A 15,975-nucleotide genomic window follows, 5' to 3' on the forward strand; every position below is an offset into this window, starting at 1 on the left:
TGTTTCAAGTTAACAAATGGCACAACAACAGCTGCATATGCAATCACCACACTGAAAACAGTAGTTGAGACATCTCGAGTTCCCTATCAATCAGCTCAAGCTGCTGAACTGGTAGCATTATTACGAGCCTGTGAATTAAGCGAAGGACTAGAGGTCAACGTCTACACAGACAGCCAATATGCCTTCGGCGTGGCCCATAGCTTTGGGCGGCTGTGGCAGGAACGGGGTTTCCTCACTTCTCATGGTCAGGGAATACAAAATGGCCCACTGCTGTTACGGTTGTTGGATGCCCTAACCTTGCCTAAATAGATAGCCATAATGAAATGTAGTGCCCATAAGGCAATGGTGGACGAAGTGGGTGAGGTGAACGCTTTTGCAGATCAGATTGCTAAGCAAACAGCTCAGTCCATGATGTCCACTATGTACAGAAGAAACTCCAACGAATCCAAAACGCCTCAGCCAGGATCATATTAGACATCCCGCGCAACGAACACATCTCTGGTCACCTGAAAGACCTCCACTGGCTACCCGTCAATAAGAGGATCACTTTCCGACTGCTAACCCACGCACACAAATCACTCTACGACATCGGACCAGAATGCCTCAACTCACGACTGTCCTTCTACACCCCCCCCCGCCAACTACGTTCTTCCAGCCAAGCCCTCGCCACTGTACCTCGCATCAACAAGACCACCATGGGAGGCAGATCCTTCTCTTACCTGGCTGCTAAAACATGGAACTCACTCCCCACTTACCTTCGCCTTACCCAGAACCACCTAGCATTCAGAAAGCAACTTAAAACGTGGATATTTGACAAGTAATCCTCCTCCCCCCCCTAAGCGCCTTGAGACCCTCTGGGTATGTAGTGCGCTATATAAATTCTCTGACTTGACTTGACTTGACTGTTTGTGACGTCTTCTGCTAGATGGGTGGAGGAGTCCGATCTGTTCGATAATAACATAGAAAGTGTGAAAGAATTACAGAAGGAAGCTACCCCAGCTGAGTTGGAACGGTGGGAAAAGGAAGTAGGGAGACTGGATGAAAATAACCGTTGGGTTGATTTAATAGAAAAACAAAGATGGCTGTTGCCCAATGCTCTGGTGCAAGCCGTTGTGACTATGGCCCATGACAAAGCCCATGTAGGAGCTAAAGGAATTTGTGCATTGTTGGACCCGGTAGGGAATAATCCTAACATACAAAGGACGGCTGTCCGTTTGGTCCAATACTGTATGGTATGCTTGCAACATAACCCAGGGAAAGCAGAAAGTGTTTTGCGTGGAAGTTTTGCACCCCCAACTTTACCGTTTGAAGTACTCCAGATGGAGCGCGTCAACAACCTAAAATACGTTTTAGTAGTGGTGTGTGCCTTCAGTAAATGGGTTGAGGCCTACCCAACTAAGGAGAACACTGCCTTGGCTACAGCAAAGGCCCTCATTAAAGAATTTATACCACGATTCGGTTTGCCCCGTTTCATTTGGTTGGACAACGGGGGGCACTGCCAGGGGGCCCTTGTTAAACACATCTGCGATGGCTTAAAAATACGACAAAAGTTCCATGCAGCCCGACACCCCAGTCAGCAGGGTTGGTGGAGAAATATAATGGGATTTTGAAACTCAAAATGGCTAAGATCCAAGAAAGTACTGGCTTGAAGTGGCCTGACACCCTACCCTTAGCTCTCATGTCATTGAGGGTTACCCCTCATTCCCGTTCTGGTCTCTCTCCCTATGAGATCATCTTTGGGCGACCAGCTAACATATGGGGCGTACCTAGGCCCCGATCTTTTTCTGATGTTGAATACCCTATGTTGATCGATTACTTGTATGCTTTGACTAAAGACCTTCATTCTATTCATCAGCAGGTAGCATCTGTACAGCAGCCTCTGCCAGAGGGCCCCGGACACCGATTGGAACCTGGCCAGTGGGTACTGGTTAAGAAGTACGAGCGAGATACCAGCTTGGCCCCGAGGTGGTCCGAGCCACACCAAATACTACTTGCAACGCGGACGGCGGTAAAAGTGGATGGGAGGAAACACTGGATACATGTCTCCCATCTGAAGAAACTGCCACTTCCGCTTACCTATGATCCGCTGCGATCTGGTGAAATATTGACCCAGGAAACTGAGAAAGCCACTGCATTTGTCCCTTTTTCCGACGCCTGCGAAACCGAGCGAAGGCAAGAAGAAGGAGTGACGGGATCGGGCAAAACGGTCTCAGCTGAATCCGCAATTGCCCTTAATCCAGTTGTTGATATTCCTGTGAGCAGAGGCTCCAATGAAAGAAAGGTGCGATACAACCTACGGCCAAGAAAACATCACAGTGCCTCAGACAACACTGCTAGGAGTTAAGGAAAGACTTGAGTAGAAAGGGTTTGCTAGATTCCAATTCTGAGGTACTGAGCGGGACACTGGACTGAACACATTGAGAGCTGGAACTTTTGTTATTATGGTCTGTTCAGAAAGAAAGACTTACGCTTGAAAAATGGCCAGGTTGTGCATGTAATCCCCTCGGAAACGATTTCTTTGATTCTTTTTGAGATGAACGATAGGAGTCTGCCTGTGAGACTCTGACGGACACAGGGAGAAGAACCCTCTGGCAGGACGGACTGCTGAGCCCGAGTTTAGTTTTGGACATTTAGTTAGGAATGTACCCTTTAGGTCGTATTTTACTTGAAGAAGAACGTCCCATTGCACCACGATATTTGCCGTTTTATGAGCCTATGTTTTGTACTTGGACCATGCGTGTGAAAATAGCTTTTGTGTTAGTAATAGCTGTTATATTAGCCATTTTTATGGGAGTTTTTATATATTTAGAGTATAAGTATCCCATGCAAGCTATGATGCCCTCTACCATTGCCCCGCCTTAGCACCGCATAAGGAAAGACACCACCAGATTTATGTTAAGAATGTGTTTGTAGAGATGCTCCACCAAACCCACAGTACTACTACCTAACCGATTGCTGGTTTTGTGGGCTCCTGCCATCAGTCATGCATGACTTATTTCTTTCTCTGCCATTGTCCTATTTGGGTAGCTGTGAAGCCTGGTTTCAAATGTTCTCTGCTATGTATAACCATTATGTAGAAAACCCTAAACAATACACGGAGAAGGACTATAATATGATCCTAGCATACATTGAGACACACCAGGGATTTGACCCAGCTGGAAATGGAGGGGAGGGATCATTGGACCCAGATGCTTGCATGAATTTGTACACTGCTAATGAAAACAGTACTTGGTTACAGGATGAATTGTATGATTTTGCTAATTTTAATCATTCTCAGTACTTCCAGCATTTTGTTGCCAGAAACGTCACTAGTGAGCGCATTAGGCCAGTCCCTATCCTGAATACCTCCTCCAATTTTTGTGTGCAGGGTATGGGACATGTACAGGTTGGGAATAGCATCTGCAATTATACTTATAGAATGAGCGCGGAAGCTTCTCTGAAATGGGCAGGTTTTAATGGGTCTGCAGGAGAACCAGATTTGATTTTCCCACAGAGTCTGAAAAAATCATCCTGATTTAATTCAGGTATAGTCGTAAGTTTGTTTGTCGGCCCTCTACAAGAGGGGTTTAGGCCGGGAGTGGCTGGAAAGGAACTGTAGATAGTTTGTATCTTATCTATAAAGAAGGAGGCAATTTTTCACAGTGCAGATAAGAGGCATTTGTCGCTACCTCTGCTTTTTTGGCGCTAAGGTCTTTCAGAATCTTAAAAATAGTTTTTGAGGGGTTCTGGCTAGCCTTGATCTCGTTGGCATAGTAGGTGGCTCTCGTCCTGCAGATATTTTTGTGGTAATTCTTTTGTGCGGCCATGTATTGGACTTTTAATGCCGGGTCGTATGTTTTCCTCCATCTACGTCCAGCAAGTTTACATTCCTTCCTAAGGATGGTAAGCTCCTCATTGTACCACGGGCTGGATTCCTGAGATCGGGCTCTGATCCAGTCAGCTGGGATCAGTGAGTCTAAGGCTTGGGACAACCAGGTACAGAAGTTTTCATAGCCTAGATCGGTGTCGCCCTCTATTTCAGGGGCGGTCCGCTTTGAGCAGGGCATAGAAATCCTCGAGACGTAGCTTTCGCCAAGGGCTCTTGAGGACTCGTTGGGCGTTGTTCCCGATAGGTGACTCATGTATAGGACATGACATGATCACCATCATGTGGTCGGACCAGGAAACTGGGATAGGCCCTTCTGCAGGGACCCCATCTAGATTAGAGAAGATTGGGTCCAGAAGATGACCTCCCCTGTGCGTGGGGCTCGTGACTAGCTGACGGAGTTGAAATGCTGCGAGGTCGGCTAATAGGCTGTTAATTTTGTGATCAGTAATGAGATCGAAATGGATGTTTAGGTCTCTGAAGATATTAAAGTTGGCAGTTGCTATTGCCAACGAGCCTACTATTTCTACAAGGGATTTGGTAAAACTGCTGTCCTGTCCAGGAGGTCTGTAAATCAGGAGACCTGATAGCGTTAAGTGGGGATTTATCTTAATGCTATAACGGGCGCATTCGCTCCCCTGAATGTCCATTTTAGTGAATTGGCATTGATATTGTGATTTAAGCATGACCGCAATGCCTTAGTTCCTAGACTGTCTATTGAGAGTATAGGCAGAGTACCCCGGTGGAGTGGCCAAGTTGATGATAGTATTCATGTCGTCTTGGAGCCAGGTTTCTGTAAGAAACAGGATATCTAGTGCATGTTCCTCCACTAAATCATGTATTTCCCTATGATGTTTAGCCAATGATCTAGTGTTGAGCTGTGCTATCAACAATTGTTGTTGTGGATTGGTGCAGTGGGCTTAGGGAGCATATATCCGCAAATACATTTGAGAGTGCCCCTTCTGTGCCGGGGGAATGTCTTGCGGCACAGTGTGAATGAGTTGTTAAGGCCTAAGAGTGTGTCCCTGGAGTAGGTATATCTAGCCGGTTTGTCACAGCCAGGGTCCCTGGCGAGAGGCGAGGTACTGGCGCGGACGGGCGCAGACAGGCTTGTCTTTGGCGTGTCTTCGGCGCGCACCCGCTGCGTGAGTCCGCTGCACGCTTGAATCGACATCCTCTTATAGGCCGAGGGCCCGTCTGACTGGTGTGTGGTGCACAGCGGAAGTCTAATCACTTCCGGTGTTTTAGGCTAAACAACTTCCCTCCAGAACAATCTGCTGAGGCAGCGGTGGACCGGGGAAGCAACAGTGAATTAAAAAGCAGCTAAGCAGCTAAGTGCACAACAGATTAAAATGAAACGGCAATGTCAGGCAGTCGCTTTGCACGCAGCGCGCGTCTCCTACTAGTAATCAGCTGGGAGAACGGGCTGTTGCTCCTTATGTAGCACCGTGCGGGCCCCTGACTGGTGTGTGGTGCACAGCGGAAGTCTAATCACTTCCGGTGTGTTAGGCTAAACAACTTCCCTCCACAACAATCTGCCGAGGCAGCGGTGGACCGGGGAAGCAACAGTGAATTAAAAAGCAGCTAAGCAGCTAAGTGCACAACAGATTAAAAATAAACGGCAATGTCAGGCAGTCTCTTTGCACGCAGCGCGCGTCTCCTACTAGTAATCAGCTGGGAGAGCGGGCTGTTGCTCTTTATGTAGCACCGTGCATAGAGGTAGTTGAGGGGTTGAAGAACTGGTGTCGCGGTTGTGCGGATTTAAAGTAGAAATTTGCTCAGTAGGAATTATTTTGCTTCCTTTTTGAAGAGAGGCGTAGAAGAGATTTTTCTGATTAATGGAGGAAACGAGTTCCATATTCTTGGCGCTGCTCCGGAGAATGCTCTGTTAGACGTTTTAGTCTTTTTGAACCGTGAGGGTTTCAGAAGTATATTATTTGCGCTCCTTGAATGTCTATTCCCTCCAGAAAGGGAACGTTTTGGGGCAAGGTACTGGGGGGGTGTTATGTTGTAGCGTCTTGTGTGTGATGCAAGCCATTTTTAGGTGGATTCGCGCTTCGTAGGGTAGCCAGTTGAGAGCTTTCAGGTGAGGCGATATGTGGTCAAATATCCTCGAACTTGTTATGAGTCTTGCAGCGTCATTGAGACAGGCTTTTAGAGGGGCGGGTGAGATTTTGGGAAGCCCAGCGAGGGTGGTACATCCGTATACAAGTCTTGAAATAATTAAGGACTGTACTGCGGTTTTGAGGTCCGAGTTCTCGAGAAATTGTTTCATTTTCTGAGATAGCTGAGGTGGAAGTTGGCATTTTACCAATACGTTGACGTGATTTTGCATGTTAAGGTTCCTATCCAGAGTGATTCCTAGAGATATAGAGGAGTCAACTACAGTTGGCGTGCAATTCAATGCGGTGATCATTTTGATCCACTCCTTTGTCTCAGTAGAGTTCTTCGCGGGGAGATTAAGAGAAACTTGGGGCCATATTATCAAGCAAGGGCGATACATTATCGCCGCTTTTATCGGCAGGAAACTGCCGATAAAGCGACGATAATGGGCTTGATAATATGCCCTTGTGAATTCCCATAGAAGCCCAGGTTAACACCAGAACCTCTGCTGCTATGGGAATTCACAAGGGCATATTATCAAGCCCATTATCACCTCTTTAGCGGCAGTTTCCTGCCGATAAAAGCGGCGGTAATGTATTGCCCTTGCTTGATAATATGGCCCTCTGTTTTTTGAGAGTTTAGCTTGAGGACATTGGTAGCTAGCCATTGGACTGATTTTTGAGAGCTAGATTCATAGTCCTTATCTCTTTGATGGAGGAGATCTTGATGTACAGTTGGGTGTTATCTGCGTACATGTGGAAGGAGATGTTCTCCTGCTGTAGTAACTCAGTGAGGGGTTTGACGTATAGGTTGAATAGCATGGGAGAAAGTGTGGAGCCTTGAGAGATTGCTCATGATCATATCTTATTGCGTTCAGTTTTCCAGGAAGGATTTGAACCACTCTAGGACTTTACCAGATACACCTATCCTGTTTTCTAGTCTTCCTAGTAATTTGTTGTGATTGACGGTATCGAAGGCTGATGAGAGGTCGAGTAAAACTAGCAGGCATGTTTTATTGCGGTCAAGGGCTTGAAGGGCGTCATCTACTATGTGCAGGATGGCTGTTTCTGTGCTATGCCCAGGTCTGAAACCCGATTGGTGAATGTTCAGTAGATCTTGTAATTTTTTTTAATTCAATATCATCAGCAAAAGGTCAAGCACTCTTCTTCCACGACTGGGTTGAAATCATGTCTTTGAGGAAAAGCATGCTCTTATATGCATTAGTAGCTGTAATAACCTGTTCAATAGATAGGGCTGCTGGAGTGCTCACAATGAAGTTAATGTAATCCTCAGCAGTTTTGGATGTCAAACTGTGATAACGTAGCGGTACTTCTGAAAAGTAATCAGCAGGGTTCTGGGCTTTACCTGGAGTGTGTACAATTGCATAGTCATACTCTTGCAGTCCACCCTTCCCCATTTCTCAATGCAAGGGGTATCTTAGCTTTAGCATTTCCAAAAATATTGAGCAGCACATGGTGGTCTGTAATGATAGTGAATTGTTTTCTATGTAGAAATACTCTCCCATCTGTAAGACAATATATCTAAAACAATCATTGACTTAGGGTTTCTCAAATAGGCCATTTGTTCTAAGCAAGAACACTATATAAGAAAATTGATTTCTGTTAAATGTTAGAGTGCCGAGGTACAACTGTGTTCAAACGAATGTAAAAACGAGTTTCTTAGGAATACCCGTTGAGTTAACATCCTTGGTAGTGGGATGTCCCTGTAACCTTGAAGGTCACCGTAATCTAGAAGAAATCATAAATAATACAAAAAAGATAAAAATTGTAGAATTTGATGTGCAATTGTCGAAACCACCACTACCGTTGTGTAATATTGTATAGTCTATATTGTTATTGCTCATCCATCTTTTTTACTTGATAATGACGTTGACAAGACTTTGTAAGATGAACTTGATGACAGTCGACTTTGTCTGGTTTCCACTTTCCGTACTTTATAATGCTTTTTTGCCTAGTGGGCATGGCGCAAATGCTTCTGGAACCTTCTGACTTCCAGTTTCTCTTCTCCCTGTGATGTACTTGGTTTCTCTTTGCAAACCGTTTTTTTCTTTCCCGCAACCTTTGCATGTTTGTCCTATTGATGGACTTTTACCTTCATAGGAAAATGAAAACCCACATAGGAAACACAACTTTTATTTCTTTGGTGACATCAATTAGTATGCATCTACCTTGTGCTTGCTATTCACAAACAACTTTGATTCATTTTTCGCTATTCCAGCTTCCATATCAACAGCTTGTCGATCTGTTCTTTCATTGGCCCTTGCAGCCATTAGACCTTTCTCCAAACTGAGCGTCTCTCTCAACATGCATCTAATCCCTTTGATGTTAGACTACAAATACTAAAAGGTGACCATGAAGTCTAGCTTATACTAGTTTCTTCTCTAGTACGAGCTAGACTTCATGGTCACCTTTTAACAAAGTATTTACAGTCTATCATCATCCCAAAGTGATTACAGGTTAGGAACGAACCAGCTATTTTTTAGATATTCTTAAATTTCGTGAGGACTTTAGCTTTGTGGCGAGCAATTGCTCCAGACATTGGATTATATTAGGAGTAGGGACAGCACTGGAGTATGTTACAAAAAACTGACAAAAGAAATAGAAGAACTCAAAAAAGAAATTTTAGATGACAAATCCTTGAGTAATGCCAAGGAAGCCCTAGAAAGGGCAGAAAAACTACTTGATTTTAACGACATCACACAAGCCACGAAATTGGACAAAATGAATAAGAGCGTAATTATCCAATGTCCTGCGTAAGCTATCCTACAAATATATAAAGGAAACAATACAAGTATACCTTGAGCATCACAGTGTGGACATTTGACTATGTGTGGCCTCTAAGTTTTCAATCTGTATATGTGTACTCTGTAAAAACATTTTTTATTTTCCATGTAATCGATTCTATTAAGTGGGTAGCCCCCCGCAAGGCAGCTGGTCCAGATGGCCTCCCGGGGGATCTTATGCGGGCATACCCAGTGGAGTGGGGAAGGGTTATTGCAGCTCTCCTTAATGAAATCATGACGGGAGGGCCAGTGCCAGAATCGTGGAAGGGAGCGGTAGTGGTCCCGATTTATAAAAAAGGGTGTAGAGAAATCCCGGGGAACTACCGCCCAATAAGCCTGATAGACTCCACTCAATAGATAGCAGGCAAAGCTATACTTGGAAGGATTCTACACTGGGTGGAGGAGAACAAAATACTTTCGGACTACCAGGCAGGCTTTAGGGCAGGAATGGGGACAATTGAGCAGGTGTTCAGGTTGGCACTCCTGGGGTGGAAGGTGGTGGAGCTAGGCAAGGGCAGTCTATATTTGGCCTTTATAGACCTAAGGACTGCCTTTGACCTAGTTCCCCGGGAGGAGCTATGGAGGGTGCTTTACGAGCTGGGATTGCCCCCTTACATCTTATCCCTCCTCACTAGCCTCCACGCCCATACCTTTGCTCAGGTCCGCTGGGGTAAAAACGGAGAGCTAACAGAGAAAATACCAGTGTCTAGGGGCGTGAGGCAGGGATGCGTTCTGGCGCCCACCCTTTTCTCACTATATGTGAATGGGGTGGTAGAACATCTCCAACAAGAACCAGCCGACGCCCCCAGTCTCGGAGGAGTACGGATCCCCACCCTGCTTTTTGCGGATGACACGCTCTTGATCTCCAAGACTCCGCAAGGCCTCCAGAAACTGCTAACTCGATTCCAGGATTTCTGTGCTACAAAGGGACTAGTAATTAACGTGGACAAAACCAAGTACCTAGTCCTAAATCCTCCAAAGAAACTGGGCCTCCCACCTATTCTTAACTCTGTTGCCCTGGAGAAAGTATCCAAATTTGACTACCTTGGAATTCGGATTACTGACAGAATGACCTGGTTACCCCACATTGAAAAGATGGCCCTCAACTATAAGAGAGTAGGAGGAGCGCTCCTGAGGGAATTTCGGGCTTCACCTAGGAGATCGCTTACCCCTGTAATTGACATCTACAAGGCTAAGGTAGTAACATCAGCCTTATATGGGGCAGAACTCTGGGGACATTGCCGTCTGGACGCCCTGGCTACAGCAGAGAGTAAGCTCTTAAAAACATTCATCGCCATCCCTTTGAGCACCCCAACTGTACCTGTGCTGTTGGATACAGGCTGCAAAAACATCAAAGATCAAGCCAAGCTTCGCCCTCTCCTTTTATGGACACGGATTTGGAGGGGTGAAGAGCTAAAATCGTACGCTGATGGGTTGGCGGAAATAATGAGTTTGGGAGGCTGGGCAAAAATAAGATGGCTGAGAGACACTAAAAACCTTCTGGAGAAAATCGGACTGGGGGATTGTTGGTCATCACGTTCAGCTCCACCAAAAGAGGCCGTGAAGAGACTTTACTGGAAATGGGCTGCGGAACAATTAGCTACAAACCCAGATCATTGCAAGTCCACTGCTGCCTTTTTATTAGTAAAAGATGTTGTAGCTTTTGAGCCTTACCTGGACCTTATCACCCTCCCCTTTGACCGTGCACTGTATTTTAAATTTAGAGTAGGTTTGCTCCCGCTTGGGGCCTTGACATCAAATTGGAAATCATCTGCTCATACGTCCCCAAACTGTGCATGTTGTCCTAGTAGGATAGAGTCCATTACGCACATCCTATTCGAATGCCCGGACTATGCAAAGCCCAGGAGCCTTTGGCTTAAACCTCTCTGCCAAAATATGGGTACACGCAGTTACCTAGTAGCTTTGCGCATTCTAATGACAGACACTTCCCCTCCTATTGTATGTGGCATAGCTAAATTTTTAAAACAGTTCTGGCTTATTCGTTGCAAGAGACTGACAATAGCGGTTTAATTCTCTTTTTAGTTAAATTATTCCGGGCATTCTATGTCCTTTTTATCCTTTTTAATGAGATTTAATATTGCCTTCTTAAATTGTTGTTTTTTGTAAATGGCTGTATTGTATGTGTGCTTATAAGATATCTTGCATATCGAATAAAAGCTTATTCATTCATTCACAAATATGTAAAGGAAACAATACAAGTATACCTTGAGCATCACAGTGTGGACATTTGACTATGTGTGGCCTCTAAGTTTTCAATCTGTATATGTGTACTCTGTAAAAAAAAATTTTATTTTCCATGTAATCGATTCTATTAAGTGTAATCTGTTTGTTTTGGACAGCAAGAATAATACATGTTATTGATGGATCACTCTTCATAGTCGTGGTTTGTGGACATTAAGGAGTTCCATGTGTGGAGGCAAATAAAGGATCACTAATAATAGCTCTTGGCACTGCCTGATAGGGATCATCATTGGACCCTTTATTTCCATGCTTAATAAGCATTCTTTATATATAGCGGCCGCGCTTTGCATTTTCCTGGGCAGGCCACCACGCAGTCCATGGAGCAGAGCACCCGCTCTGCGCTGCCATTAATAGTGAGCGGAGAGCCCATACATGGGCGGCCTGCAACATCCTGCCCATCTCCGCTGCCAGGCCCGGGTCATTATGAGAAGGGTAACACGCTTTTGTTCAAAGCATCCTTTCGCCATTTGTCATCAAACACAACTTTATTTTGCATAAGGTGCAGTCCGCCGTTGCTGCTAGTCTTATTGAGCATCTCCCAGGGGGGTGCCTTCCTTCCTACCCCCACCGTCTCCTATCCATTATTAAAAGCATCTTCTGGGCCTGCAGGAAGCACCCACCTGGTCTGTCATCACACATAGCAATCCGGGTGCTGTGCCGTGGATGCGGTGAATATGACTCACTTTTTTAAATGTATTTATACTTGTTAATAAATAGTTGCAGTGAAACCTTTATATATGGCGCAGCGGCCAGAGCTGCCCTTCCCCACCTCTAATTCTTCCTCTTATTCCCTGTCTTTATGCCTCCTCCTCACTTACTGAAAACAAACACTTTGGCTTCTCCTGCTCTGTCGCTATCAGCTGCCTCTCCCTCTGCTCCCTTTGATCATTATCTGCTAGATTCATCAAGCGAAATGCGCTCGCAAAAGGGCCCGGTTCTGAGAATCTGGCCCTTTGAGAGTGCAATTTTTGCATTTGGGATTCATCATCCCAAATGCAAAAATCGCTAATAAAGAATTCGCAAATTTGCGAGGATTAGCATTTAAGGAATCTCTATTAGAGATTCCTTAAATGCCATTCATGAAACATTTAAAAATTGCGAATTCGCAATTTAGGACCGCTATTTACCACGAAGTCACACCTCGTGGTAAATAGCGGAAACTTAGAAAAATGCATTTTGATGCATTTTTCTAAGTTGCATGTTACACACACATGTCCTTTGGACATGTGTGTGCACAACATCAGTGTAAATTCACATTTCAGGGGTGCTACAGGGTGTCCTTTGCGATTAGCAAATCGCAAATAAGGAATAACTCCCCAATCATTCCTATGGGCCTTTAGGCCTTTAGGCCCATAGGAATGAATGGGGAGTTATTCCTTATTTGCGATTAGCAATTTGCTAATCGCAAATAAGGAATGTATAGGAATCGCAATTTATTTAGCAATTCCTACATGAATCCCGTTTTGCAAGTCCTTAATAGCGATTCATTATGAATCGCTATTAAAGACTTGCAAAACGGCCCTTTCATGAATCTAGCTGTATATTCCCTCTCCTGTCTCTGCCTCGGCCCTACTCAGTTGGCGCAAACTGCCCAGACTGGATCGAGATCGGGTAACAAACTGCAGCAATCTTAGAAGTACTATAATTCGTTGTGCAGCCTCGGGACGGAAACAAAAAAGGGTAAAAATACCAAAACCTGCCAGATTATTTGAATCCACAACCTCATTCATTAGCACCACTTGAAAGAGTTTTCCTGTGAAGCGCTATTTTTGTTTTATCTTGTTGGTGTACATAACAGCTGGATTATTTTCTTTTTGGAGCCTTTTGCAGCCGTTCTGAAGTACAATGGCAGCCGCGTTGGTCCCAGCCTGGTTTAACATTGACGCCCCATGGTGGGATCAGAACTCGTTTGTTGGACGGCTGAAGCACTTTTTTAACATCACCGACCCCAGAACGGAGATGGCTTCAGAACACGAGTTGGATAATGCTAAAATACTCGTCGAAAGCTGCAGAGCAGGTTCAGTGCCACCTGGGACAAGTTTGGAGCAGCTCCACTATGCCAAGAAGTTGTATGACTCGGCCTTCCACCCTGATACAGGAGACAAGATGAACTTTATTGGTCGAATGTCCTTCCAGGTTCCTGGTGGGATGGCCATCACAGGCTGGATGCTGCAGTTTTATAGGACTGACCCAGCTGTTGTGATTTGGCAGTGGGTGAACCAGTCTTTCAATGCTTTGGTGAACTACACCAACCGGAATGCGGCATCTCCGATCACAGTGACACAAATCGCAGAGGCGGGCCACCGAAGGGGGCTCAAGAGCCATAACCCGGCGGTGAGCCCCCATTACAGTTGGCGGGGGCAGGGGACGGCGTAGGAGACGCTGATTTCGGCGCGAAAACGGGGTCGCCCGGCGAGAGGCAGGAGAAGCCTCCAAAGGCGTCACGACCGTCTCAGTGGAGCACATGTGGGAGTGGGGCAGAGTGCGGGGGTTATCGGGGTAGCTTATCTGACAGCCACCAGCACTGCATTGGCAACAGCTGTGGGACTCAACCTCTATACCAAGAGAGCGCCCCCTTTGGTGGCACGTTGGGTTCCCTTTGCTGCAGTAGCTGCTACTAACTGTGTCAACATTCTTCTTATTCTTGATATTCATGGTTCCAGTTGCCTGTTCACTGTTCCCTCAAAGATGTTCTTTGGCCGTGAATAATCTGGAACCACAGCTCAGGCACTCCATTTTGGCCCAATATGGAGACAAACAGCCTGATTCATGAAACGAAAATCGGCTCGCAAAGGGCCAGATTCTGAGAATCTGGCCCTTTGCGAGCGCAATTATTGCATTTGGGATTCATCATCCCAAATGCAATAATCGCTATTACAGAATTCGCTATTGTGCGAGGAATTGCATTTAAGGTATCTCTATTAGAGATTCCTTAAATGCAATTCATCAACCAATTTTAAATAGCGATTTCGCTATATTTGGCCGCTATTTACCACGAAGTCTGACTTCGTGGTAAATAGCGAAAAAATAGATTAAAGCACTTTAGTGCATTTTTTTCTTTTGCATGTTACACACACACATGTCCTTTGGACATGTGTGTGCGCAACTCCAATGTAGATTACATTTCAGGGGTGCTACAGGGTGTCCTTTGGACACCCCTGGCACCCTTGAAATCGCTATCTTATTTGCGATTAGCAAAATGCTATTCGCAAATAAGGAATAACTCCCCATTCATTCCTACGAGCCTTTAGGCCCATAGGAATGAATGGGGAGTTATTCCTTATTTGCGATTAGCAATTTGCTAATCGCAAATAAGGAATGTGTAGGAATCGCATTTCTTTATGCAATTCCTACATGAATCCCGTTTTGCAAGTCCTTAATAGCGATTCGTTATGAATCGCTATTAGGGGCTCGCAAAACGGGAGAATGATGAATCAGGCTGAAAGTTCGCTATGCCTATTTTAACAAGGGACTGTAAGGCGCTGCCTGTGACACCTGCCAGTCCAAGACTTCCAGGCACCGGAGCAGGACAACAAGTGACAGCCCGCAGTGCTGTCAGCAGCAGTCTTTCATTCCAAGAGCCTGTGAAACTAGGTCAACCTCTTGTAAGCCCCGCCTTAAACCGCCAAATTCAGCAACTTCTCAAATACCTCACAAAATGTTACACAAACCTAGCTTCTTCAGAAATTTATGACTTCCGGAAACCGTGAAGTGTTCAGAGTGCTGCTGGAGCAGTCCGCCCTGCCAAAGACACCGGAACTGAAAATCCAGATTCACCCTCTGTGCAGCGCCTTTTCCTGAAAAGAGACCACAGCGCCAAGAGGCAGCATCTTTAGTGGAATGTGCTTTTCAGTGTCCCCTATAGCTTCAAACGCTGATCACTTAAAAGAGATGTTTTACTTTTTATGAACCGCTTTGCTGGCACTTTTAATGTTGTGTTGCTCAAGCAGTCACATGTACAGGAAGGGTCATATTCGCATCATGTCATTGTTTTAGCGACTGGCACCCAAGCTCTTATTGTTACAAATACAGGAATCACTTCTAAAGAATATACTGCTCTGCTAGGAGGCAGCCGCTTTATCTGGCAAAGGATGACTTTTTTATTAGAAAGGGGTTTGCTGGCGGTGAGGTTTTTGTCTTTTAAATTGGACCTGCGGTCTTAACCTCAAAGACCAGACAGATTGGAAAGTGTTACTAACCCCCAGATGCATCAACAACCCATGTTGCGATTCCTTAATAGCGAAAAATACTGATTCGCTATTAAGGAATAGCAAAATAGAATGCATCAAGAAATCACTAAAAAATTTGCGATTTCTTAGAATTTCTTAATTGCGACTCGCAAATTGCGAGTTGCAATTAAGGAATGCCTCCCCATTCATTCCTAGGGGCCTAGAGGCCCTAGGAATGAATGGGAAGACAATCTCAATTTGCGAATCGCAATTAGCGAATCACAAATTGAGATTGCGATTTCAAGGGTGCAGGGGTGTCCAAAGGACACCCTGTTCACCCCTGAAATTGATCTGTGCACATATGTTGCGCACACACATGCCCTTAGGACATGTGTGTGCGCAACATGAAACTTTGAAAAATGCACTTTAGTGCATTTTTCAAAGTTTTTGCAAATTACCATGAAGTTGTACTTCATGGTAATTTGCGTGCCCTATTAGGGAATTGGCTATTTTTAAAACTTTCATGCATTGCATTTAAGGAATCTCAATTTGAGATTCCTTAACTTGCACGGAGGGACCGCCGCTGCCCCTGCGGACGGTCCCTCCACTTCTGGGGTGGCGGACGGACGCAGGTCCGTCCGCCATCCTAAGTAAGGCTAGGGAGAGGATGTAGCCTAATGGCTAGTGCGGTTGATCTCAAATCTGAAGAACCGGGTCCGGGTTCAAATCTTGGCAACAACGCTCAGCATCCTGTGATTCTGGGCAAATCACTT

The 15,975-nt window shown here is 45.3% G+C and overlaps 1 protein-coding gene across 1 annotated transcript; it reads left to right on the forward strand.

Moving 5' to 3' along the window:
• Positions 1 to 12,836: 12,836 nt before the first annotated feature.
• On the forward strand, positions 12,837 to 13,742 carry LOC144826150 (sideroflexin-2-like). Its single transcript, XM_078684542.1, has 2 exons — positions 12,837 to 13,319; positions 13,527 to 13,742. The coding sequence occupies exons 1-2, from the start codon at positions 12,879 to 12,881 to the stop codon at positions 13,740 to 13,742; spliced, it is 657 nt and encodes a 218-aa protein (XP_078540668.1). The 5' UTR covers positions 12,837 to 12,878.
• The last annotated feature ends 2,233 nt before the right edge of the window (positions 13,743 to 15,975 follow it).

Source organism: Lissotriton helveticus, chromosome 3_2 (genome assembly GCF_964261635.1).
Source record: "Lissotriton helveticus chromosome 3_2, aLisHel1.1, whole genome shotgun sequence".
NCBI classification, from domain to species: Eukaryota; Metazoa; Chordata; class Amphibia; order Caudata; family Salamandridae; genus Lissotriton; species Lissotriton helveticus.

What these genes read in the sequence shown, in the direction of transcription:
- LOC144826150 (XM_078684542.1), top strand. Translation starts at nt 12,879, where the DNA reads ATGGCAGCCGCGTTGGTCCCAGCCTGGTTTAACATTGACGCCCCATGG. An exon ending in CTCCGATCACAGTGACACAA is followed by an intron (nt 13,320 to 13,526) that starts ATCGCAGAGGCG and finishes AGTGCGGGGGTT; the next exon opens with ATCGGGGTAGCTTATCTGAC.